The sequence below is a fragment of the Panthera leo genome, chromosome B1 (genome assembly GCF_018350215.1).
Source record: "Panthera leo isolate Ple1 chromosome B1, P.leo_Ple1_pat1.1, whole genome shotgun sequence".
In the NCBI taxonomy this organism is placed as follows: Eukaryota; Metazoa; Chordata; class Mammalia; order Carnivora; family Felidae; genus Panthera; species Panthera leo.
In genome coordinates this window covers 105,124,308-105,149,299 of record NC_056682.1, presented here as the reverse complement: position 1 = coordinate 105,149,299, position 24,992 = coordinate 105,124,308, and the positions used below count along the sequence as shown (strand labels likewise).

Here is a 24,992-nt window from a genome sequence, read left to right as displayed (position 1 = left end):
ATCTAAAGCTCTTTTAAAGGAGATTTTCTACTAATGAACTGTCAATGATTTATGGGCTGGAGCCACATGGCACTGGTTGAGACAATTTGGACAGATCAGGCTGGGAAGCCGACACAAGAAGAGCTATTAGGATTCAAGTCACAGAATCCTCACAAGAGCGAATCCCAAAATCTGCATTGAAAATAGAAAAGAGGGCCTAGCTCTTTTACTGATAAAAAGGTGGCCCAGTGGTTTCATAATATCCACATTATAGTTGAGTAGTAGAATCATAGCTTACCAAAAAAAAAAAAAAAAAAAAATGGAGTCAGATGAATAATGACAACAATAAACAACATACATTGAATGTGTATCATGAACTAAATGCTTTCCCTGTATAATATTATTTAATTTACTCTCAACCCCTTTGAGATAAGTACTCTATGACTAGCATTTTAGAGAATAGAACATGAGGCTTAGAGGTTATAAATCATTTGCCAAAGGCCACATGGGTGGAGAAGGGGAGAGTGAAATGGCCAGATATGTCTGACTCCAGGAGTGGCGTTCTCTACCACTGTGACACCTGCACCAGCACACAAATAAAAGATGAGACTAAAAAGCCTCAGCATTTCTTCAGTGTTAAAAGTTGGAAATAAAAACAAAAATTGTGTATACAATTGTTCCCCCAGTATTGGGGAATATTCCAAAATAAGGGAAGTGTACTTGCTGTGCAGGACGATCCTTTTCTTACATGGTGTTCCTGAAGACATAGCCAAACACTTATGGGCATTTAAAACTATCTTGAGCTTTCTATTAGCATAATTTCTTACAAATTTGGAGATATTTGAATTTAATAGTACAGTTCCTATCATTGTGAATTTTTATCCTTGCTTCTTAGAAAACTGTCAACCTGTAATTGTTAATTTTTTCTTTAAATTTCTATGATTGAAATTCATTTTCTTTCACCAAGTCCATCATCACTGCACCCCTATTTTTAAACCAATTTAGATGAGTACTTCACTGACCTTTTCTAACACAAAGTATGCCTTGGTAAATTATTTTTAGTTGAAAAAAATTTGCTTTAGTTTGAGTTTTTAAGAAAACAGTAAAAAATGCAGTGAGATGTTTCAATTTAGTTTTTAGTGAAATTCTAAATGATAAAATAATAATTGCATAAACATGGTAATTTCTACAAAAACGCAAATAAGATGAACATGAAACTTTCTCTGTCACTCCTCAGAAACACAGGCATGGGCCACTGCACTCTAATACCACCCATTCTCTTTGTCATGGCACAAATCTGGTAGCTTCCCTTTTCAACAACTCCAACTATACCTGCCTGAACTGAGCCTTCAATGATGAACAGAATTTACAAGATAAAGGAACGGGGTATTCCAATTGAGAAGAACAGTGTGTACAGTATACAGCAAAGACTTGAAGGGAATCATCAGACATTGGGGGTGGGAAGGATGGATGCTGATAGGAGATAAGGTTATGTAGATAGAATTGGGGCCAAATGTTGAGGGCCTTTTATGTTGTGTAAAGGAGTCTGATACTTAAGGAACTACAAACCATTGACAACCCGTTTTCTTTCTATGTTCAGGGGCTTCATATATGTCATCACCTCCTGTTGTTATATAAGTTGGAAAAAAAAAAAAAGCTAGCTATACAAACTAGCCAAACACAGCTAGCCTCTTTTTCCATATCCATTTGTAGCATATTTCTACAATACATTTAGCAGCCTGATACTATGGTTCTCTGTACGTGAAATTTTTCTTTGACATGAAGAACAGCCATGACTAATTCAAGGAAAGCCTATTTAGGTGGAACTTTTGAAGACTATAAAGCAATTGAAATTATAGCTAGAAAAATAAACTATCTTTCAAGAGAAAAATACACATCTACTGCTGAAGCCATGGGTGATCTTTTTATAAAAGATACGTTTCATCTTTTATGCCTGTGCAATTTTCCTCTATGCCAAAAGATTCCTCTATATATCAGGATTAATGGACCATCTCAAATGAAGAAGAACAATCACATTATACAAGGTTTCCCCAAACCCCCTGCAATATATCCAGATGTCACATAGCTTTAGTTTTGGAACTTTCTGACGGGGTCAGAATCAACTGAATAGAAGATAGTAGTGTGTGTGCATATATGCGTGTATGTGTGATTTCAAAACAATTTTTTTTAACTGGACTCATTTCATATACAAAATCTTGACTTCAAATCAACTAAACTTCCAGATTATTTGGTTCTTTCAATACTTTCTACTTTTACCAGGATTTCAGGCTCAAGGAAAATTGCTCTGAAGATTTAATACATTTTCTCATTGAAAGTGCGTGTTTCTTCCAAGGCGGGGAACATAGTCTATTATTGACCCACATGCTGAGGGACCACCAGAAGTGTGGAAAACGGTAGAACCTGGGCGACAGACAAAATAAAATCCTATTAGCAGATCTAGCAAACTCAGAATGTGTTCTATTCCTCTAATAAAGGTTGGTCTTATTTTGTGGGGAGTGCTGAGTGTTGTTTGTAAGCAAGTGCTTGTCCTATCACTTATTGAAATTGTGAGAAGGGAGAACAGGTGGTAATGACAAGATGCACTAATGCAGACTCTTTCAAGTTGCTCACTAAAATCATTAGTCCTGTTCCACCCCCTCTTCAGCACAAATGTGTTAACGTCAAGACTGGTGGAATGGTTACCTAGGCTTCATGATGTCTAGAGGCCTTAATATTTGTTACTTTAGTTTTACAATACAATTAAATAATGATGGATTTAAACAAATGCATTTATACCACATTTGAAAATCCTGGGGTAAAAACGGGATCAAGATAAATCTTCCCACGTTCTAATTCACATATGCTTGGTTTTAGGAGCATGGCATTCCTACGGACATGGGCTATGCGGTGGCTCCTCACCACTCGGGAGTCTACCCTGTACATGTTCAGCTTTATGAAGCCTGGAAGAAGGTTTGGAATATTAGAATCACCAGCACTGAGGAATATCCACATCTGAAACCAGCTCGATATCGGAGGGGCTTCATCCACAAAAACATCATGGTGAGCTTTCTCCGGTATGCATAGGGTACAACTAATTCTTCCAGATTTCCATTCTTCATTTGAAGAAAGAACAAAAGAGGCAAGCGAAATGTTGAAAGCTTAACTATAGCAAAAGCTGCATGTTGCAGGAAGTACATTCATCATATCTATGCAAAGGATGTTTTAATTAAAGTTACCTCTTCTCGATTCTTTAGTATAAAATGTTTTGTTTTGTTTTTACTGACACTACTACTATTAACCAGGAACTGATATTAAAATACTAAGGAAACACTACATCTGGCTTGCAGGTAATTTATAGAAGCCATCATTTCCTCAAAAAGTTATTTAGTATGTAAAACTAAAACCAACTCTCTGCGTATTAACCATGCTGCTCTTGTACAAGTCAGACTGTTCTCTTTACCATGTCAAACCAAACAAATAAACAAAAAATTCAACTACTTACAGCAAGAAGCTATATGTGAAGTCCTGCATAATCACTAACAGATCATAATATAGAGTACAAAAGTAACAGATGATGTTAATTAAGTCATTTACATCCATTGTCAGATTCTCCCCCAAGCTTCTCTGTTTTGTTTGTTTGTTTGTTTTGTTTTTTTTTTTACCCTGGTGATAAATGCACACTGTCAAGATATGTTACTGCCTGATGCTTTGTGAGGCCTCCCAAAGTAATTAAATCCTACTTTTTCCCAAATTAGAAAATCCAAAGAGTGCTGGTGAAGTTAGGGATGGGCTTCCTGGGACACGTACTGGGAAGGAATACCACACAGAAGAACACTATGTGGTGAGGCACTAGAACTCTCTGTCAAACTGTGTTTGACCAGATGTCTGCTCTCTAGAATTAGGTGTAACTGACTTCTTTTCAGACAGTTTTCTAATGTCTGCAAAAATTACAGAATGGATAATGACATTTAACCTAGAGCAACTCCCGTCTTGACTTTTTCCTCAACAAAAACTGTCGTAAATGCTAGATGGGGACAAAATGGCTCTATTTTATCCCAGTCTGCCCTTCTTCTTTACTGAAAATAAACTCACTATGCATCAATCTGCTAGCCTTTTGATCAGACAGAGTTTAGGAGACTTGGGTTATATTATCATTTAAAAGTATGGAAGAGTATTTCAAATCATATTCAGGCTTAGTAGAATAGTAAACTTAAGTCTCTAAGGACTTTATTAAATGTTGTTCTCTTTTGTTTCTGTTTCTCTCTGTACTGCCAGAAAATTTTCTTGCATATGTCCCATGAGATATGTTCATTTTTCATTTCTCCTGAGAACATATTTTACCTGTATTACAAATGTACAAATCTTGCAGATAATAAAGGCTGTAACAGATTTCCTGTTTTGACAGAACTGTCCCTATCGCTCCAGTTTTGTACCAATCCATGGAAACCCTCTATATTTGTTTTGTAGGCTCTTGGATGAGAATTTCCAAGTGGGAAATGTTCAGCAGGCAGGTGATTATGCAGTAAAAGAGAGAGGACAGGGCTTGAAGGCATCCAAATAGAGATACAAGTGAAGACCACCAGAGCCAATACCCCCCTCCTAGGGAGAGACTGCAAAGAAAAAAAATCACACCCATATTTTGTTTTATGACATGAGGGAAACTTTTTTTTTAATATTCACAAATCAAATTCCAAAGGCCTTAAATGAAAGTCATTATCTTCCCATCAAACCAGCTTTTATTGATCCTGCTATTCCCAATTCAGTTCTACATTTCAAACATCACACTGGCCACTGCCTGCCCCCCCCCTCCCCCGCCAACTTCCAGTCTCGACATTCCATCAATAATTCCTTTACAATAAGTTTTTTTCCCCCTGAGTTTCCTACAGCCTAATTCACTGCCTTGATTTCATGTGTAAACTACGTTGCTTGTTCCTACTTTGTCTGTTTACAACTTCTATCCACCTCCTGCACTGCAACCTAGCCCACAGATAGTGCCAATCTTTTCATTCCTTTTATTTTTATTTTTGAGCACAACCGGTTTTATGAAATAACTTTGAGTCATTTCCTCCCCTGTTCTAGCTTTCCCAGTCTGCCAACACACGTGGGTGGTATACAGTCTATGAAACTTAATACAAATTGACCCTTTGTATGGACTATTTTATAAACATAAAACTCAGTAACCAACCCTAACCCCTTAATCTTAAAAGTGTCCTCTTTGATTAGATGCCTCCCCTTGTCAGTGAATCAGTGTCTACCTGGCTTCCCTTTGCCCAATAGAATTAAATGCTTTCCCTATTCCAAACAATGTTTACAAACTGTTTCCCATTTGGGAATTTCTTCCTACAGGTGAATTTTATTTCCTTCACTTCTCCTTAAATCATCTGGTTTAATTTCTCAGTTTTGTAGCATTCTATTAAGTTGGTGCAGGTTCTAGTATTTTTTATTATTATTTAAACTCAAGTTAGTTAACATACAGCGTGATATTGGTTTCAGGAGTAGAACCCATTGATTCATCACTTACATATAATACCCAGTGCTCATCCCAACTAGTGCCCTCCTTAATGACCATCACCCATTTAGCTCATTACCCCATGCACATCCACTCCAGCAACCTTCATTTGGTTCTGTGTCTTTAAGGGTCTCTATAGTTCGCCTCCCTCTCTCTTTTTATCTTATTTTTCCTTCCCTTCCCCTGTGTTCATCTGTTGTATTTCTTAAATTCCACATATGATTGAAATTATATTTGTCTTTTCTGACTGACTTATTTTGCTTAACATAATATCCTCTAGTTCTATCCACGTTGCTGCAAATGGCAAGATTTCATTCTTTTTCATCACCAAGTAGTATTCCATTGTATATATGTACCACATCTTCCCTACCCATTCATCAATCGATGGACATTTGGACTCCTTCCATAATTTGGCATTGTTGATAGCGCTGCAGTAAACATTGGGGTACATGTGCCCCTTCAAATTAGCATTTTTATGTCCTTTGGATTAATACCTAGTACTGCAATTGCTGTGTTGTAGCGTAATTCTATTTTTATTTTTTGAGAAATCTCCATACTGTTTTCCAGAGTAGCTGCACCAGTTTGCATTCCCACCAGCAGTGCAAAAGGGTTCCTCTTACTCCACATCCTCACCAACCACTGTTGTTTCCTGAGTTATTAATTTTAGAAATTCTGATAGGTGTGAGGTGATATTTCATTGTAGCTATGATGTATAGTTCCCTGATGATGAGTGATGTTGAGCAGCTTTTCATGTGTAAAGTTAGTAGCAGACCTGTCCACTGAAATTTGGCAGGCCAGAAGGGAGTGGCAGGAAATATTCAATATGCTGAATAGAAAAAATATGCAGCCAAGAATCCTTTATCCAGCAAAGCTGTTATTCAGAATAGAAGGAGACATAAAGAGTGTCCTAAACAAAAACTAAAGGCATTCATGACCACTAAACCAACCCTCCAATAAATTTTAAGTGGGACTCTCTGAGTGGAGAAAAAAAAAAGACCAAAGCAACAAAGACTACAAAGGACCAGAGAACATCACCAGAAATGCCAGTTCTATAGGTCAGGTAACACAATGACACTAAATTCATCTTTCATAATCACTCTGAATGTAAATGGGCTAAATATTCCACTTAAAAGACACAGGGTAGCAGAATAGGTAAAAATCAATATCCATCTATATGCTGCCTACAAGAGACTCATTTTAGACCTAAAAACACTTGCAGATTGAAAATAAGGGGATGGAGAACCATCTATAATGCTAATGAAGGTCAAAAGAAAGCCAAAGTAGCCATACCTATATCAGACAAACTAGATTTTTTAAATGTTTATTTATTTTTCAGACAGAGACAGAGTGTGAGCAGGGGAGGGGCATAGAGAGAGGAAGACACAGAATCTGAAGCGGGCTCCAGGCACAGAGCCCGACACGGGGCTTGAACTCACAAACCACAAGATCATGACCTCAGATGAAGTCTGATGCTTAACCAACTGAGCCATCCAGGTGCCCCAGACAAACTAGATTTTAAAACAAAGACTGAACAAGAGATGAAGAAGGGCATTATATCATAATTAAGGGGTCTATCCATCAAGAAGATATAACAGTTGTAAATATTTATGCCCCCAACTTGCTAGAACCCAAAGATATAAATCAACTAATAAAAAAAACATAAAGAAACTCATTGATAATAATACAATAATAGTAAGGGGACTTCAACACCCAATTTACAACAATGGACAGATCATCTAAGCAAAAAGTCAACAAGAAAACAATGGCTTTGAATGACACACTGGACCAGATGGACTTAACAGATATATTCAGAACATTTCATCCTAAAGCAGCAGAATACCCATTCTTCTCGAGTACACATGGTACATTCTCCAGAATAGATCACATATTGGGTCACAAATCAGTCCTCAACAAGTACAAAAAGATCGAGATCATACCATGCATATTTTCAGATCACAACACTTTGAAACTTGAAATCAACCACCAGAAAAATTGAGAAAGCCCCCAAATACATGGAGGTTAAAGAACACCCTACTAAAGAATGCATGGGTTAACAAGGAAATTAAAGAACATGGAAGCAAATGAAAACACAACAGTTCAAACCCTTTGGGATGCAACAAAGACCGTCCTAAGAGGAAAGTACATTGTGATTCAGGCCTATCTCAAGAAGCAAGAAAGCTCCCAAATGCACAACCTAACCTTACACTTTTCATACTTTTTAAAATGCTGCCTTCATTTTGGCCTTCCTAACCTTGATACTTCCAGTTTTCTCCATACCCCTTAACTTGCTCTTCAAGTACCTGAAAACAATTTAGACTAAATCTATCTTTCCATCTTCTATTTTCCTGTAGCTAATACAGACTCACTCCAGCCAAAAAGTTCTAAAGCAGTATTGCTGTGTCTACATCTTTGTCATTTTTTTCTACCTTGAAAGACTTTCTGAACACACTGTACCTATTCAAGATATTCAAACTGAATCCTAAAAATGATTCAAAATCATGCACTTTTAAAATATAAAACTAACCTAGCGTTTAATCATGTGGTCATTTTGTTATTTAGCTTTGGAGTATTTCTCATTATCCTGATATACCTTAAATCTTCGAGGGTAGAAAGTATAAATCTTTGTGTTCTCCCACATGGACTTACACAGAGTTTAGAATATGTATTTGTTTAAAAAAATGTATAAATGCTGTATAAAGTTTGGATTTCCAGGAAAAAGATATTTTCATGAATTGTTAGGGAACATATTTAATTCAGTTAGAGTATCTTTGCACTTAGTCCTTTTTTGCCATTGATTTTGTGCATAACATTATAAGAATGTGTAGTATTTTTAAATGTAAACATCACCAGAATGAATACTCCACAATAAATTGAAGTTCCTTTAACTATTTCATCAATATAGAATAGCTTCTGAGGATATTTCACCAATTTTCAAAATATAAATAGGAGATAAAGTTTTGAGTTATACAGCAATATATGATATACAGATTGAGCTAAGAATTATGTTTTCTAAGAAAACTTTCAAGGATAAGATTGAAATTTATTATAATACACAAACTAAAGAAAAAGAAGTATATTTGTAGAGGCTTGCAAAGCATGAAAAGTCCTATAAAGGTAATATTTTGAAAGCACTTACTGAGCCAAATGTGCTTCAAGAAAAAAGGCAGGAAAAAATGAAGATCAGTTTGCTGAGGACAATAAACAGAAGACTCATCTGTGTAAGATTCTGTAAGCTTGTAGTTCTCCAAAGTGTATTCATTAATTTTCTACTACTTCAAGTACACAGTGACAAACACAGGTCATTATGAAGTCATTATATAAGATTTAGCTAAAGATTGTACCATCCTGCACAGCTTTAATTCACACTTTCTTTTATAATTGCACTGTTATTTTACTAGGAAAGCTGTAAGAATTTGAAAAAAAATATCCTTATCACAGATGTGTACAATTGAAGCAAATAATGGTTTTCATGTACAAAGGATGAAAATAAGACTTTTTCCTAAGTGAGCTTGTATCATTTTGTTTGTGACAGTTTATAAAAATTAATAATCAAAAGCATAATCTCTTTTTTACTTTTGAAACTGGCAGGCTTCAGACTTAGAATTCAGGGCAATTTCTAAAGCCTGCAGCAGTCCTTTCAGAGTAAAGAAGATACTATGATTTGTGTCTCAAATATTTATTCTAATTTAAAATATAATTTCTTAAGAATCACATTAAGTTAATAATTGACCTTTTTTCTAGTGCATGTGTAGAATTTGGAAGAAAGTATTATCCTTAAAATTTTTGCCTACTACACTACAGGATAACACAGACAATTCCTATATTTTTAAAGTATCATTTTTACTTCATTTTTATTTTTTAAGATGCTGGAACATACTAGGCTTCATAGCAGCAGTACTGACTTGGAGATTTAAAATAGATAAGTGGCTAAAATAATTCAAAGTCTATCTTAGTTTTAAAATATTTCTTCAACTTTCTTCTGTATTCCTTCTGTACTGATGTCATCCTTGCTTTCCCAGAGTGTGAAGGATTTTCTGGGCCTGAGTTAAGAGTTGTATAACGAGGGGTGCCTGGGTGGCTCAGTTGGTTAAGCGTCCGACTTCGGCTCAGGTCATGATCCCATGGTTCGTGGGTTCCAGCCCTGCATTAGGCTCTGTGCTGACAGCTCAGAGCCAGGAGCCTGCTTTGGATTCTGTGTCCCCCTCTCTCTCTGCCCCTCCCCCACTCATGCTCTGTCTCTCTCCGTCTCGGAAATAAACATTAAAAAAAATAATAAAATAAAATTAAAAAGAGTTGTATAATGACACCAGTTTATGCATCAGCTTCCATGAAAAAGAACCCACGGTTCAACAAATTAATTGGTTGAAAGCAATTTTTCCTTACTTGTTTATTCTTCCTTCAGGTTCTTCCAAGACAAACCTGTGGGCTTTTCACTCACACAATTTTCTACAAAGAATATCCAGGAGGTCCTAAAGAGCTGGACAAGAGTATTCAAGGAGGTGAACTTTTCTTCACTGTGGTTCTCAACCCAGTAAGTACTTTGATTTATTTTCAAAAAAAAAAAAAAAAAAGAAGAGAAAAGCAAAGAAAAGAAAAGAAAAGAAAAGAAAAAGATGAAAAATGACAGGTGACTGAAAATTACCTTGACAAAAAGGCCAGGGTTTGGGTAGTTTCAGCCAAATCAATATGAAGTTCTAGCTCCAACACAGAAAAAGACTAAATGCAACTACATATAGAGATGGGGACAAACTCATTCTACAAGAAGCAGTGACAAGTGGAACTTATGGAAAGCCAGGAAAGTGCTCCAGAACCTCCTTTGCATTCAAAAGTGTTCAGAATTTAGAGATTCTTGCATTTATGGAGAACAAGACCTTTTTTTTTAATTTTTACTTAAACTCCAGTTAGTTAACATACAGTGTAATATTGGTTTCAGGTGTACAATATACTGATTCAACACTTCCAAACAATAGCCAGTGCTCATCCCAAGTGTCCTCCTTAACCCCCAACACCTATTTGATCCATCCCCCCACCCACCTTCCCTCTGGTAACCATTAATTTGTTCTCTGTAGTTAAAAGTCTGTTTCTTGGAATAAAAGACACCTAAAGTTAATCCTAAAAAAAAAAAAAAAAAAAAAAAGAGTCTGTTTCTTGGTTTGCCTCTCTATTTTTTACCTTTGCTTGTTTGTTTTGTTTCTTAAATTCCACATATAAGTTAAATCATATTATATTTGTCTTTCTCTGACTGACTTATTTCACTTAGCGTAATACACTCTAGCTCCATTCACGTCATTGCAAATGATAAGATTTCATTCTTTTTGATGGCTGAGTAATATTCCATTGTGTGTATATCCCACCTCTTCTTCATCCATTCATCAGTTGATGGATATTTGGGCTCCTTCTATAATTTGAGTATTGTAGACAATACTGTTATAAACATTGGGGTGCATGTATCCCTCTGAATTAGTATTTTTGTATCCTTTGGGTAAATACCCAGTACTGCAATTGTTGGGTCATAGGGCAGTTCTATTTTTAACTTTTTGAAGAAACTCCATACTGTGGAGTGGCTGCACTAGTTTGCATTCCCACCAACAGCGCAAGAGTGTTCTCCTTTCTCCACAGCCTCACCAACCTTTGTTTTTTCTTGTGTTGTTGATTTTAGCCATTCTGACTGGTGTGAGATGATATCTCATTGTAGTTTTGATTTGTATTTCCCTGGTGATTAGTGATGATAAGAATCTTTTCATGTGTCTGTTAGCCATCTGTATGTCTTCTTTATATCTATATATATGGATACCTATATATATATATATATATATATATATATATATCTATCTTCTTTATCTCTCTATATATAGATATATATAGAAAGAGAGTGAGATATATATATATATATATATATATATATATATATATACATATATATACATTTTTTTAATATATTTTATATATATTCAAAACCCAAAAAAAGGAATAATCCAATTAAAATGGAAAGAAGACATGAATGGATACTTTTCCAAAGAACAAGATTTTTCACCTATAAAACTCTTTTATTCCCACTATGGACCAGTTTTCTCATTTAAATGACCATTAACTCTATTATTCATTTTTTCCCCCTCCTATTTAAAGTAAAGGTATAAGCGGGGCACCTGGCTGGCTCAGTTGGTAGAGTGTGCAACTCTTGATCTTGGGGTTGTAAGTTCAAACCTCATATTGTGTGAGAGATTACATAAAAATAATTTTTAAAGGGGCACCTGGGTGGTTCAGTCGGTTAAGCATCTGACTTCGGCTCAGGTCATGATCTCACAGTTTGTGGGTTTGAGCCCCACGTTGGGCTCAGTGCTGACAGCTCGGAGCCTGGAGCCTGCTTCGGATTCTGTGTCTCCCTCTCTTTTTCTGCCCCTCCCCTGCTTGCGCTCTGTCTCTCTCTCTTCCAAAAATAAACAAACACTAAAAAAATAATAATTTAAAAACATAGTTTTAAAAATGAAGTAAAGGTATAAGCAAAATGGAAGAAGAATTAGATAAGAAAATATGGTCATTTTGGATACATTTATGTGAGATCTTGTCTTGCTAGGTCTCATGCTGGGCAGAGCAGCCTGTTTAATTGGCTTCTGCCTTTCCTCCTTCACTTCTTGTGTCCCAGCTCCACAATGAATCATTTGCACATATATCTGCTTGAGGCAAGTATTATAAAGTTGTGTAGAGAAAGATGAACCAATTGAAGTAAGGTGTATAAGGAAAAGAAGGAATTTTATTTCCCTTCTGGAAATCACTAACATAAAAAATAAAATTGGGTTTATTAATCAGATAGATGTATGGGTTTGCCCCTGGCATTAGCAATACTCAAGATGAAAAAGTATAATCTTCCAAATGTGAAAAAATGTCTACCAGCATAAAAATTGAAGAATGTAGAAATAAAGAGAATAAAATTTGAAAGGCCCACTCTGGACCCTAATTTTACAGGTCTTACAAATAAAATTGCAGGTATTTTTCATCTTCTTGTATGTAATGACTCTATTCATTTCTCAGCTTCGATAGGAATAAGGATAAGGAATAAGGAATAATGAGATTAGGAATAAGGATAACTCATCTTTGTGCAAAATCAGCATGTGTATCTAAAAATCAATAAATATAGTTTGGGGTAGTATGGCATCTTGCCTTTTTGAAGTTTATTCATCTTCATACCCCCAAAATATATGTAATTCTGATTTATACATCAGGAAAAAAATCTGAGTTTTCTAACATATCTATTCTCTAATACATTTATAAGAAATTTTTTTTTCACTATTTCAAAACCAAATTATTCTTTTTAATTAGATAAAAACCTTATAGTAAAGCTTGTGTGCATCTTGGATACTAATTTGAGCTAAATTAGCTGAGCAAATGCTTTACATGTTTAGCAAATCTTGCTACTTTTCAGGCCTTTATCGATAATATTTGGCAATATTGTTTGTCTTGATGAGAAGATCTATGGGGAATAAAGGGGAGAAGAAAACTTTCCCACAAAACTTGTGCTTCCTGATTCAGAAAACTTACAGTAGACAATTACTTTCAGATAAATGCTGGAATTCAAAATAAGTGACAGATCCTTGTCAGATACCATAAGATAGGGAAGGAATCCAAATTAATTTCATCTGGCATGCCAACTCCAATTTTTGGAAGCAGCTATAGTTCCCTGGAGATTTCTGGTTGAGAAGCCCACTTCTAGACTCAGCCCAAGTCTCGCCCAAGGGAAAACTGCTATCATTAGTTAGTGATGTTTGTCTTTCAGAACAGAGTGAGGAGGAGTGACCTGTTTCCCATGAATTCTCCATCCCAAAATTACATGTTTGGGTAAAGCTTGTGTTAAAATTAAGAGAGGTCCAGGTGCAGTGAGGCATGCTACTAATTTGGCAGATGGCACTCTTTTTTAGGTCAGAATGAGAATGAGAAAACCTTGATGGAATCAAAGTAGATATTAGCTGCAGGAAAGATATGAAATTTAATTATAGTGGATTTGAATGATACCCATTATAAGCTTAAGTAATACCCCAGTCTTTGATTTCTGAGAATGTTGAATGAGTTTGCTGTTTCCGATAAAAAAGGCAGTTGTGTACTGGAAACATACCTATGTCTCTTAAACATATTCAAATACACTTGAGTTGAAAATGAAAATATAAGCAGGACTTTAATTAATGTATTTTAAAAGTTTTCTTCCTATATGTCAACATAAGATCAAGGTGCTCCAGTAAGTTTTACCAGTATTGGGGTAACTCTGCAACAGAGTACCTCTCAGAGTTAAACTAGAGCAGATCACAGTAAAGATAACTAGAATAACTGTCTAGCCTGGAATGTTCTACTGTTACCAAAGTATTTTTTCTTGCTAAAGAAAAAAATGCCAACCAAGTAAATTTTTTTTTAATTTTTTAACATTTATTTATTTTTGAGACAGAGAGAGACAGAGCATGAACAAGGGAGGGGCAGAGAGAGAGGGAGACACAGAATCTGAAACAGGCTCCAGGCTCTGAGCTGTCAGCACAGAACCCGACGCGGGGCTCGAACTCACGGACCGTGAGATCATGACCTGAGCCGAAGTCAGACGCTTAACCGACCAAGCCACCAAGGCGCCCCGCCAACCAAGAAATTTAATATAAAGACAAATATTATCACCGTCTAGAAGAGAGAAAACCTCAGCCATCTCCAAATGTATTTCCCATGTCATGGGGCCTAGCCTCCTCTGATGTGGGTTGGATACAGAGAGTTTAATTAATAGACTCTGAAGTTCAGGTACAGTTGAGAGGTGGACCCATCAGGCTATTTGAGCCTAGGACCATTAAGAAATTGAGAATTCTTTTCATTTATGGGGCGCCTGGGTGGCTCAGTCAGTTAAGCATCCAACTCTTGATTTTGGCTCAGGTCATGATCTCACAGTTCATGGGATCAAGCCCTATGTCAGGCTTCACGCTGGCAATGTAGCACCTGCTTGGGATTCTCTGTCTCCTTCTCTCTCTGCCCCTGCCCCTCCCCTACTTACGCGCTCACTTGCTCTCTCTCTCTCTCTCTCTCTCTCTCTCAAAATAAAAAAATAAACTTAAAATAATAGAATTATTTTCATTCTTTTTTCTTTTACGTTCTAAACTCAACCAGTGACTTCTTGATTATAGTTCACTTTCCTATACAGATCCTACTATAGGAAAAGAATATGTTGATCATAAGAATTTGTACTCACTATGACAGTAATTTGTAGCGCAATTTTATAAATCTTCTTTCAATCAGTGAATACTTCCCATGTAACCTAATTACCAGGAGAAGACCCCCTCTAAATTGTACATATTCTAATATTTCAGTTCCTCCATAATTTACAATTTATAGTTTTAAACTAATGATGTTCTATTTTTATTAATTTCATGATCTTCACTAATTTCCTTCTATCCCTAAGAAACGGATGCTCTCTGTTAGTGTAGTGAATCAGGTTCTGGAGTCCATCAGGCTGAGTAACAGATCCTGAAGTGTTTGTTGATTGATTCTGGTAGGTAATAATCATTATTTTATGGATATACCACAGGAGACAGCCACTGGAATGATCCCAGAATCACTGTTATCTATAGACACACAAGCACAAAATTTCTACACAAACGTGTAATATACCCAGACACAAATATTCTTAATCAATTCACAGTGATACAGGCACCTTCATTTATCCTTTAAAAAAGAGTCTACTTATTTTACATACCTATAAGATAATATGCAGAACTGAAACTTAGGAAGATGACAAAAGATATCCATTGACAATAACTGTATGCCCTCAACAAATAGAACCCCATTAATCTATGACATACATACTTATACAAAAGGAGCTAGCAAAAGTATACTGTTCATTTTAACATGAATTTCTGGTTCAACCTATCTTAGGAAAATGTGAAAATACTTAACTAGTGTAACAAATGGAATAGTTCTGGATTAGACATTGTTCCTCTGGGAGCCATATTATCTTCTATGGCTCCGAAAAAAGATGTCACCTTCTTGCTCCAGTGTCCTTATTAGTAATTACCAAATGTTCTAAGTCTTGGTTTACTCTCTTATTCAATAAACAGACTCTAGATATTGAGTCATTAACAATTGTATCTGTGGGATGCTGGGCCTCCCTTAAACCTTCTTGATAATAAAATCAGTGCTTGCTTCACGTATTAATCCAAAAGAGTTGTGGATTGCCATGAGATTCATGCACTTACCACACTCTTGGAATCCAAGTGGAGCAGAACCCTGACAGCACAGCAAAATTATACTTCCTTCATCAAACTGTTAAACATCCCAAACAGTTGATAATCCCTTTATGCCCATATTTTATTAAATATTTTTGTCTCTCTGTTTGTCAAGTTGATATAGCATTCATCCACTATACCCTCCCTACCCTCTTACCCAAATTCCTTCAAGATAAATCTACATTGTGTTTCTCTCGTTAAAGAAAAATCATAAACATGGATGTGAAAAGAATGAGTATCTTAAACTGGGAGTAACACATGAGTGGATTACAATGAAAAGTAAAACAACATTTACACAAGATAGCAATATATACAGAAATTAACCCACATTGAGAAAAAAAAAATTAACTATAATTTACAAGTATAGGGGTTATGTGTGCTTATCTATAAAATTCATCTAAAAGGAAGCAACGTTTTTTCCCTAATGAGAAATTTTATAATTCTTTCTTTTCTTATTTACTAATCCTGCAAAAAATTATGGTGACAGAAAACCTTATATTAAAAAATAAATAAATGATGGGGCACCTCAGTGGCTCAGTCAGTTAAGCATCCAACTTGGGCTCAAGTCATGATGTCACAGTTTGTAGGTTGGAGCTCTGCGTTGGGCTCTGCACTGAGAACTCAGAGCCTAGAGCCTGTTTTAGATTTTGTGTCTCCTCTCTCTCTGCCCCTCTCCCACTTGTGCTCTCTCTTTCTCTCTCAAAAATAAATAAGTAAACATCAAAACAATAAAAATAAATAAATGATAATAATAACAACTTTGGATAGTAGGAAAATGATTCCTGAACATGCCTAATAATGAATATTACTTGAGACACTGATTTTTAAAAATCCAGACTTTAGTGCATCAGAATCTCCAGGGAACAGTTTTGGGGACCTGAATATTTATCATTTAGGTGATTCCTTTTTTTAAATTAGTTTTTTAATGTTTATTTATTTTTGAGAGAGAGAGAGACAGACTGTGAGCAGGGGAGGAGCAGAGAGAGAGGGAGACACAGAATCCGAAGCAGGCTCCAGGCTCTGAGCTGTCAGAACAGAGCCTGATGAGAGGCTTGAACCCACAAACCCATGAGATCATGACTGAGGCAAAGTCAGATGCTTAACCGACTGAGCCACCCAGGCGCCCCTTGTTTAGGTGATTCTTATGATCAGGCAGACTTGGGAAATACTGCAAAGGAAGAAAATGGAGAAATAATTTTAGCAATCAAAGATTACCAAAAACTGCTCTAGAAATCATGGGCCTATGATTAAGGTATCAGAATTGAAAATGAACCCAAATCTCCAGTAGGGTTTAAAAAGCAATGAGAATAAATGCTTTTTCTTAGGGACCAGAGAACTCTAACTTGAATTGGAGTTTAAAATAAAAATAAAATAGAGATAACTCCTGTTTATCCTTTAAAGCTTTGCTTAGAGATCACCTTCCTCATGAAACCTCCTCGACTCTGGTTTAGAGGCCCCAACTTGTGTATCCATACCATCCCCTGCAGACTCTTTCGAAGTACTTATTACCTTGCTCTTATAATTATGAGTTTGCTATTAGTCTGCTTCTTGTGATAGAGAATGTCTTTCATCTCCAAAGCCATTCCCATGGCCAAACATTATGCCTTGTATCTAAGTTTTATGTAACATATATTGAGGAAGGGGAACTAACTTTTTTAATGACCTGACACCAAAAAAAAAAGGGGGGGGGGGGGGAGAAAGAAAAAAAGGTAATGAATCCAAAAGGAAATCTTGGTCCTGGTAAGACAGCTCTCAAATCAAAAGCATAAGTAAAACCTATTTCATTGGTTGGCTAGGGCTGAATTATGTACTGTTATATACTGTGCTTCACATACATAATTGTCTCTTCTCTACAGAGACTTGTTTTTGTTGAGTTCCTCTGGTTGTAAGGACTAGAGACTCACTCAGGTTACCTCAAGTAATCGGTGTGTTGTTTGTAGAAAGCTGAACATCAGGGCCCATAGGACCTGAAGTGTTCTTCTGAGCCCAAGACATTTCTAGGGTCCATAATAATTAGAATTACTGATCTTGATCTTGTCTTAGTGCTTTAATATAAAAACACAAATGCTTCTTATGTGTCTGAGTATCTCTTTTTTCTACTACAGGCTATATATTCCTTCTCTGCTTCTATGGCTTCCACTAAAAAAAAAAAAAATCATAAACGAATGAACTTAATTGATGACAAAAAGGGGTATGGGGTACTGGTAAAGCAAATTATGTTCCCCCATAATGGAATACATTCAGCTGTTAAAAATGTTGTTTATGTTATATTATTTATGATCAGGGATAGAATTAATATTTCCTCAGTTCCAGTTGTGTTCTCTATCTGTAAGTTTCATATGTCACCTAACACCTACCTCACCACATGATTGAGTTTATATCTTTTTTCCTATATAAGGGAGCATTCTTGCAGGAATGATCTATGTAGATTTCATTTTTGTGCTTCCCACTGTGTCTAGATCAATCCCTTGACTCAAAAAAGAGGTCACCAATTTTTTTCTTAAATTATTGACTTAATGCATGAATAGTTATGTCTTAGGGGCATCACTTAACTCATGATATATCCATGTGTGAATAATAACAAGACTGGTTTTAATAAAACTACATTCTGGAAGATTCTCTGCTTGGAAGTAGGTGAAATTCAAGATCCAGGAAATTTTTAACTGACCCTTAATGGGGGTAGTTTTCGCAAGTGATGATGAATTAGCTTGACATGGAATAATGTATAATTAAAGCTGGAAAGAACCACAAAGTTTATCTATTCAATCACCTAATTTTAGGCTAAAAGTCATTCCTGTAGTATTCTGTTGAGAACCCTGGCTTGCTTGACTCTGAGTTCAGTGCTTCTAAAACATGCTGCTTCTACATTCTTGGTTAAATTGCCCTTAGGGGCGCCTGGGTGGCTCAGTTGGTTGGGCGTCCGACTTCAGCTCAGGTCACGATCTCCCGGTCTGTGAGTCTGAGCTCCGCATCGGGTTCTGGCCTGATGGCTCAGAGCCTGGAGCCTGCTTCCGATTCTGTGTCTTCCTCTCTCTCTGACCCTCCCCCATGCATGCTCTGTCTCTCTCTGTCTCAAAAATAAATAAATATTAAAAAAAAAAAAAGTAAATTGCCCTTAATATGATACACATTACTCTTAATGTGACTCTCAGTTACCAGTTACCTGAAAAAAAATGTGTGAATGGTTTAAAATTTCTGGCCATTATCTAGCAAAAAGGAACCCATCACCAAGTTAAGTAAAAAAACAAACAAATAAGTGCTTTGGGGGGAGTTGAGTTCAAGATGGTGGCCTAGCAAGATCCTGAACTCAGCTCCTCCTATGGACACAACAAATCTACAACTACATATAGAATAATTCCTTTTGAAAGGGACCTAAAAATAGAATGAACAGAGCCTCCACAGCAAAGGATAAAAGGGCAGCATTGAGAAAGGAAACAGAAGCAGAGACATGGATTCTTGAGGGAATAAAAACACACCCCAGCCACAGCAAATCACAATCAGAAGGGATATCAAGAGTACAGAACTTTTCCCTGAGGAGTTATAGATCAAAGCTCCACATCAGGCATTCCAACCCATAATTCCTGCACAAAAGAGACAAGCCCCCAAAACAACAGGCTTTGAAAAGCAATGGGAATTACATTCAGGAAAACTATAAAACGGTAAAGAATGGAAAATATTTTCTTAAAGGGCTTGTGTGTGAATTCACTTGACCCAGAAACCAGCCCAAAACACGAATTTGAAAAGCACGTAGATGATAGATAAAGGAGACCCATTTACAAACTTTAAATCATCCACTAGAGAGGCAGGACAGCAGGGACTCTCCCCAGGGACTAAGACATTTCTCCAAAAAAGACATACAGATGGCCAACAGGCACATGAAAAGACGTTCAACGTCACTAGTATTAGGGAAATGCAAATTAAAACCACAATGAGCTATCAGCTAATACCTCTTAGAGTGGCTATTATCAGATGGACAAGAAGTAACAAGTGTTAGAAAGGATGTAGAGAAAAGGGAACTCTCAAACCCTGTTGGGATTATTGATGCAGTCAGTCTGGAAAACAGTATGGAGATTCCTTTAAAAATTAAGAATAACACTACCATATGACTCAGCTATTCCACTTCTGGGTATTTATCTGGAGAATATGAAAACTAATTTGAAAAGACGTTATGTACCTCTTTGTTCATTGCAGCATTATTTGCAGTAGCTAAGATATCGAAACAACCTAAGTGTCCAGCAAGAGATGAATGTGTAAAGAAGATGTGGTACATTTATATAATGCAATACTACTTGGCCATAAAAAAGAATGAAAGCTTGCCATTTGTGACAACATGGCTAGATCTTGAGGATATTATGCTAAACGAAATAAATCAGATAGAAACACAAATACCATATAATTTCCACATTTGGTGGAATCTAAGAAAAATAAACAAATGAATAAACAAAATAAAATAAAAACATATTCATATATACAGAGAACAAACTAGTGGTTACCAGAGGAGAAGGATGTTCAGGGGTGGGTGAAATGGGCAAAGAGGGCCAACTCTATGGTGATGGATGGTAACTAAATTTGTGGTGCTAATCATTATGTAGTGTGTGCAGATGTCAGTTATAAAGCTGTGCACGTGAAGTTTATATAATAAAAACAATCTAAGACCAAAAAAAAGTGCTTTTGTAAAAAGTTTTAAGAAGCACAGCTAAGGGAAAATGTTGGATGTACTTTTATTTTTTTAATTTTTTTATTTTTTTTAACGTTTATTTATTTTTGAGACAGAGAGAGACAGAGCATGAACAGGGGAGGGGCAGAGAGAGAGGGAGACACAGAATCTGAAACAGGCTCCAGGCTCTGAGCTGTCAGCACAGAGCCCGACGCGGGGCTCGAAATCACAGACGGTGAGATCATGACCTGAGCAGAAGTCGGACGCTAAACCGACCAAGCCACCCAGGCGCCCCAGATGTACTTTTAAAGAACTATGAATAATAAACTATGTACTTTTGTCTTGTTGATGTTACTTATAAATTGACAAGACCTTTAAATTTGTAAAGCCAAAATATTTTATTTCATTTATTTGCTATCCTCCATATCAGCCCCATTTTTCTATCAGTAATGTCCTTCATGACTAACTGTGGAGTTATGTAATTACTCGCCACTCTGTGAGATCAAGAATACCACAAGAAAGTATAATTAAGTCCCTTTGATTTCCGCAGTTAAGAAAAACAGAAATATGATTAACTCTCAAGTCATTGGACTATAAATTGAGAAATTTAAGAAAATAGGTATTAAGTTAAAGAAATGAAAATTATGTTATTCCTTGTTTAGTCCTTTGATAGTTTCCCATAGCTTTCAGGATAAACAGAAAAGTCCTTCACCTGGAAAAAAAAATTAAATCTGGCTCCCACCCACTTTTATGGTCTATTCTTTCAATAATCATATATTCATCTTTCACCCCATCCCTAAATAGCACTTACTATTTTATTCTGTGCCTTAAAGAATGCTACTGGGTTCAAGCTGATTCTCTTCAGTAAACCTGAGTTCATATATCATCTTTTTATAGAAGACTTCCCTCAACTTTCCAGTTTCTCCTCTGTATTCTCAGGCATAACCCAGGCATAACTCTAACATAACTTTCCCACAGTACTACATTCAGTTATCTTTCTCATCCAATAAGTTTGTGCATTCCTTGATGTAAAGCATCTTATCTTATTCTATTTTATAATCACAATATATTGCAAAATTTGGGGCACATTATTAATTTTCAATAAATGCCAATGGATTAACTTACCCTGCCTACATATGTACTATCCTTTGACTCTGAAGGGAAATCTGGTTGCCTGGAAAGTACATAATCACATAATCACAGAACTGGCTCAAGAGCATTTGTATTACTGGGCTTTCATTCTCTCCCAACATGGCATCCAGACACATTCTTTGGAAAGTCATTAAATCTATGAAAAGATGCTCAATTTCATTCATAGCAAGAAAAGTGCAAGGTCAAATATACTGAGATACCATTTCTTATCTACCATACTGAGCAAAATTCAAAATATTGATAAAATATGTTAACAAGGCTGTGGGAAAACAGGTATTCTCATACATCCTAGTGGTTGTACAAAGTGGTCCCTAATGTGATCATTTAAAATGGTGCAACTGCTATGGAAAACAGTAGGGTATTTCCTCAAACATTAAAAATAAAACTAGCATATGATCCAGAAATCCTATCTCTGGGTATTTGTCCAAAAGAATGGAAAACGGGATCTTTAAGAGATATTTGCTCTCTTATGTTCATGGCAGTATTATTCACGATGGCCAAGAAGTAGAAATAACTTAAATGTCCATTGACAGGTGCATGAATAAAATACGGTATATATGTACAATGGAATATTATTTAGCCTTAAAAAGAAAGGAAATCCTGTCACATGCTACAACATGGATGAAACTTGAGGACATTATGCTAAGTCACAAAAGGACAAATACTTCACGATTCCACTTGTTTGGGGTATTTAAAGTAGTCAAACTTAGAGAAACAAAGTAGAATGGTGGCTGCCAGGGATTGGGTGAGGGGAAAATGGGGAGTTGCTGTTTTGTGGGTACAGAGTTCCAGTCATCCAGATGAAAAAGTTCTAGAAATCCACTCTACAACAATGCACATATAGTTAACAATACCGTAATGTATATTTAAGATTTGTACATTATGGAATTATGTTATTTATCTTTTACCATAGTTTCAAAAAACTTAAAAAATACCTTTTTGTATTTTTGACAATACTTACTTTTATTCAAGAATAGTTGACACACAATGTTACATTAGTTTCAGGTGTACGACTTCATGATTTGACAAGTTTATTTGACATTATGGTGTATTGACCACAAGTGTAGCTACCATCTGTCCTGATATATTGTTATTACAGAATCATTTACTATATTGTTTATGCTGTGCCTTTTATTCCTGTGACTTATTCAATCCATAACTAAGGCCTGTATCTCTCACTCCCCTTTGCCCATTTTGCCCAACCCCCACCCTCTCCCCTCTTGCAACCATCAGTTCTCTGTATTTATAGATCTGATTCTGCTTCTTGTTTATTCATGTGCCTTTGTTTTTCGGGGTTTTTTTTGTTTTTTTTTAGATTCCACATATAAGTGGAATCATATAGTATTTGTCTATCTCAGCCTGACTTACTTTACTTAGCTTGATACCCTCAAGGTCCATCCATCCTACCTCAAATGGTACAATCTCATCCTTTTTATGACTTTGAAATATTCCACTGTATTTATACCACACCTTCCTTATCCATTTGTCTATTGATGGCCACTTAGGTTGCTTCCATATCTTGGCTGTTGTAAATGCTGCTGCAATAAACATAAGGATGCATATATTTTTTTTCAAATTAGTGTTTTTACTTCCTTTGGGTAAATACCCAATAGTAGAATTATGGAATCATATGATACTTTTATTTTTAATTTTTTGAGGAACGTCCATACTGTTTTCCACAATGGCTACATTCCTACCAGTGTACGCAGGTTCCTTTTTCTCCACATTCTCACCAACACTTATTTCTTGCCTTTTTGAATTTAACCATTCTAATAAATGTAAGGTGATATTTCATGGTAGTTTTAATTTGCATTCTCCTGATGATTAATGATGTTGAGCTGCTGACCATCTGGATGTCTTCTTCAGAAAAATGTCTGTTCATGTCCTCTGCCCATTTTTTAACTGGATTATTTGGTTTTTGGGTGTTAAGTTGTATATGGTTTCATTTTTGTTTTTTGGTTTTTTTTTTTTGGATACTAACCCTTTATCAGAGATGTCATTTGCAAATATCTTCTCCCATTCAGAAAGTTGCCTTTTAGTTTTTTTGATGGTTTCCTTTGCTGTGCACAGGCTTTTTATTTTGACGTAGTCTGCATAGTCCATTTTTGCCTTTGTTACCCTTGCTCAGGAGACATATGTAGAAAATGTTGCTACAGCCAATGTCAACGAGGTTACTGCCTGTATTCTCTTCTAGGGTTTTTATGGTTTCATGTCTCACATTTAAGTCTTTAATCCATTTTGTGTTCATTTTTGTGTATGGTGTAAGAAAGTGGCCTAGTTTCATTCGTTAACAGATAGCTGTCCAGTTTTCCCAGTATCATTTGCTGAAGGGACTATCTTTTCCCCATTGCATATTCTGTCCTCTTTTGCCATAGATTAATTGACCATATAATTGTGGGTTTGTTTCTGTGAGTTTTCTATTCTGTTCTATTGATCTGTGTCCATTTTTGTGCCAGTACCATACTGTTTTGATTACTACAAGTTTGTAATATAACTTGAAGTCTGGAATTGTGATACCTCCAGCTTTGTTTTTCTTTTTCAAGGTTGCTTTGGCTACTCACAGTCTTTTGTGGTTCCATGAAAATTTTAGACTTATTTATTATAGTTCTGTGAAAAATGTTAGTATTTTAATAGAGATTGCATTAAGTCTGTAGATTGCTTAAGCCTTCACTGGATCCTGAATTTTTTTTAAGTAAAAGTCATTTTTCTAGGTGTTATTGCTGGATAACAAAATAATCCAAAATACAATGTCTTAAAAAAAAGTAGTCATTCTACTATCTCTTATGGCTTTTGTAGCTCAGAATTCAGGAAGGGGTAGCCTAGGTGATTCTGGCCTTGAGTATCTCTTGACATTGTAGACAGCTGATAACTAGAACTAGAACAGTAGGCAACTGGAGCAGCAGTGAGCTGACAGAGCATCAGTCTCAGGGCTTTTTCATATGATCTGTACCCATGGGCTTCCTTACCTCAAGATGGCCTCAGGGTAGTCATACAGCTTTAGGGCTCAATCAAGTGTCACAGCAAGCAAAGCAAAAGCACAACTGCCTTGGATTCAGAAGTCACAGCATCATTTCTGCCTCATAAAAGTCTGCCCACATTCAAAGGGAGTAGAATTAGATTCGACGTCTTTACAGGGGAGTGACAAAGTTCTAGAAGAGCAAGAAAATGTGGTGGTCATCTTTGGAAAATACAATTTGCCACAATTTTGGAACAATTGCGGAAATGTAAATATGGACGGTACAACACATGATGTTGAATTAATAATGTTTTTCTGGGTGTGATAATGAGATTTGATTTTATAATAAGATATACATGTTCCTAGATGATGCAGGCTAAAGGATTTTGTGTTAGTATGTTGGTATCTGCAACTTATTTTCAAATGATTTAGCAAAATAAACCATATTTAAAGAGGGAAAGAAACAAAATATGAAGCAAATTGTAGTGAAATGTAAGC

At 36.0% G+C, this 24,992-nt stretch overlaps 1 protein-coding gene and 1 long non-coding RNA gene across 2 annotated transcripts in view; one reads left to right on the top strand and one right to left on the bottom strand.

Moving 5' to 3' along the window:
- LOC122217931 overlaps positions 1–24,992 on the bottom strand; it is a 206,834-nt gene that overhangs the window by 86,100 nt on the left and 95,742 nt on the right. The gene's annotated exons all lie outside the window — the stretch shown is intronic.
- LOC122217928 (bifunctional heparan sulfate N-deacetylase/N-sulfotransferase 3-like) overlaps positions 1–24,992 on the top strand; it is a 181,058-nt gene that overhangs the window by 87,567 nt on the left and 68,499 nt on the right. The window contains 2 exon segments of the mRNA XM_042935646.1: positions 2,854–3,039; positions 9,891–10,019. Of these exon segments, the coding sequence (XP_042791580.1) occupies positions 2,854–3,039; positions 9,891–10,019 (315 nt within the window).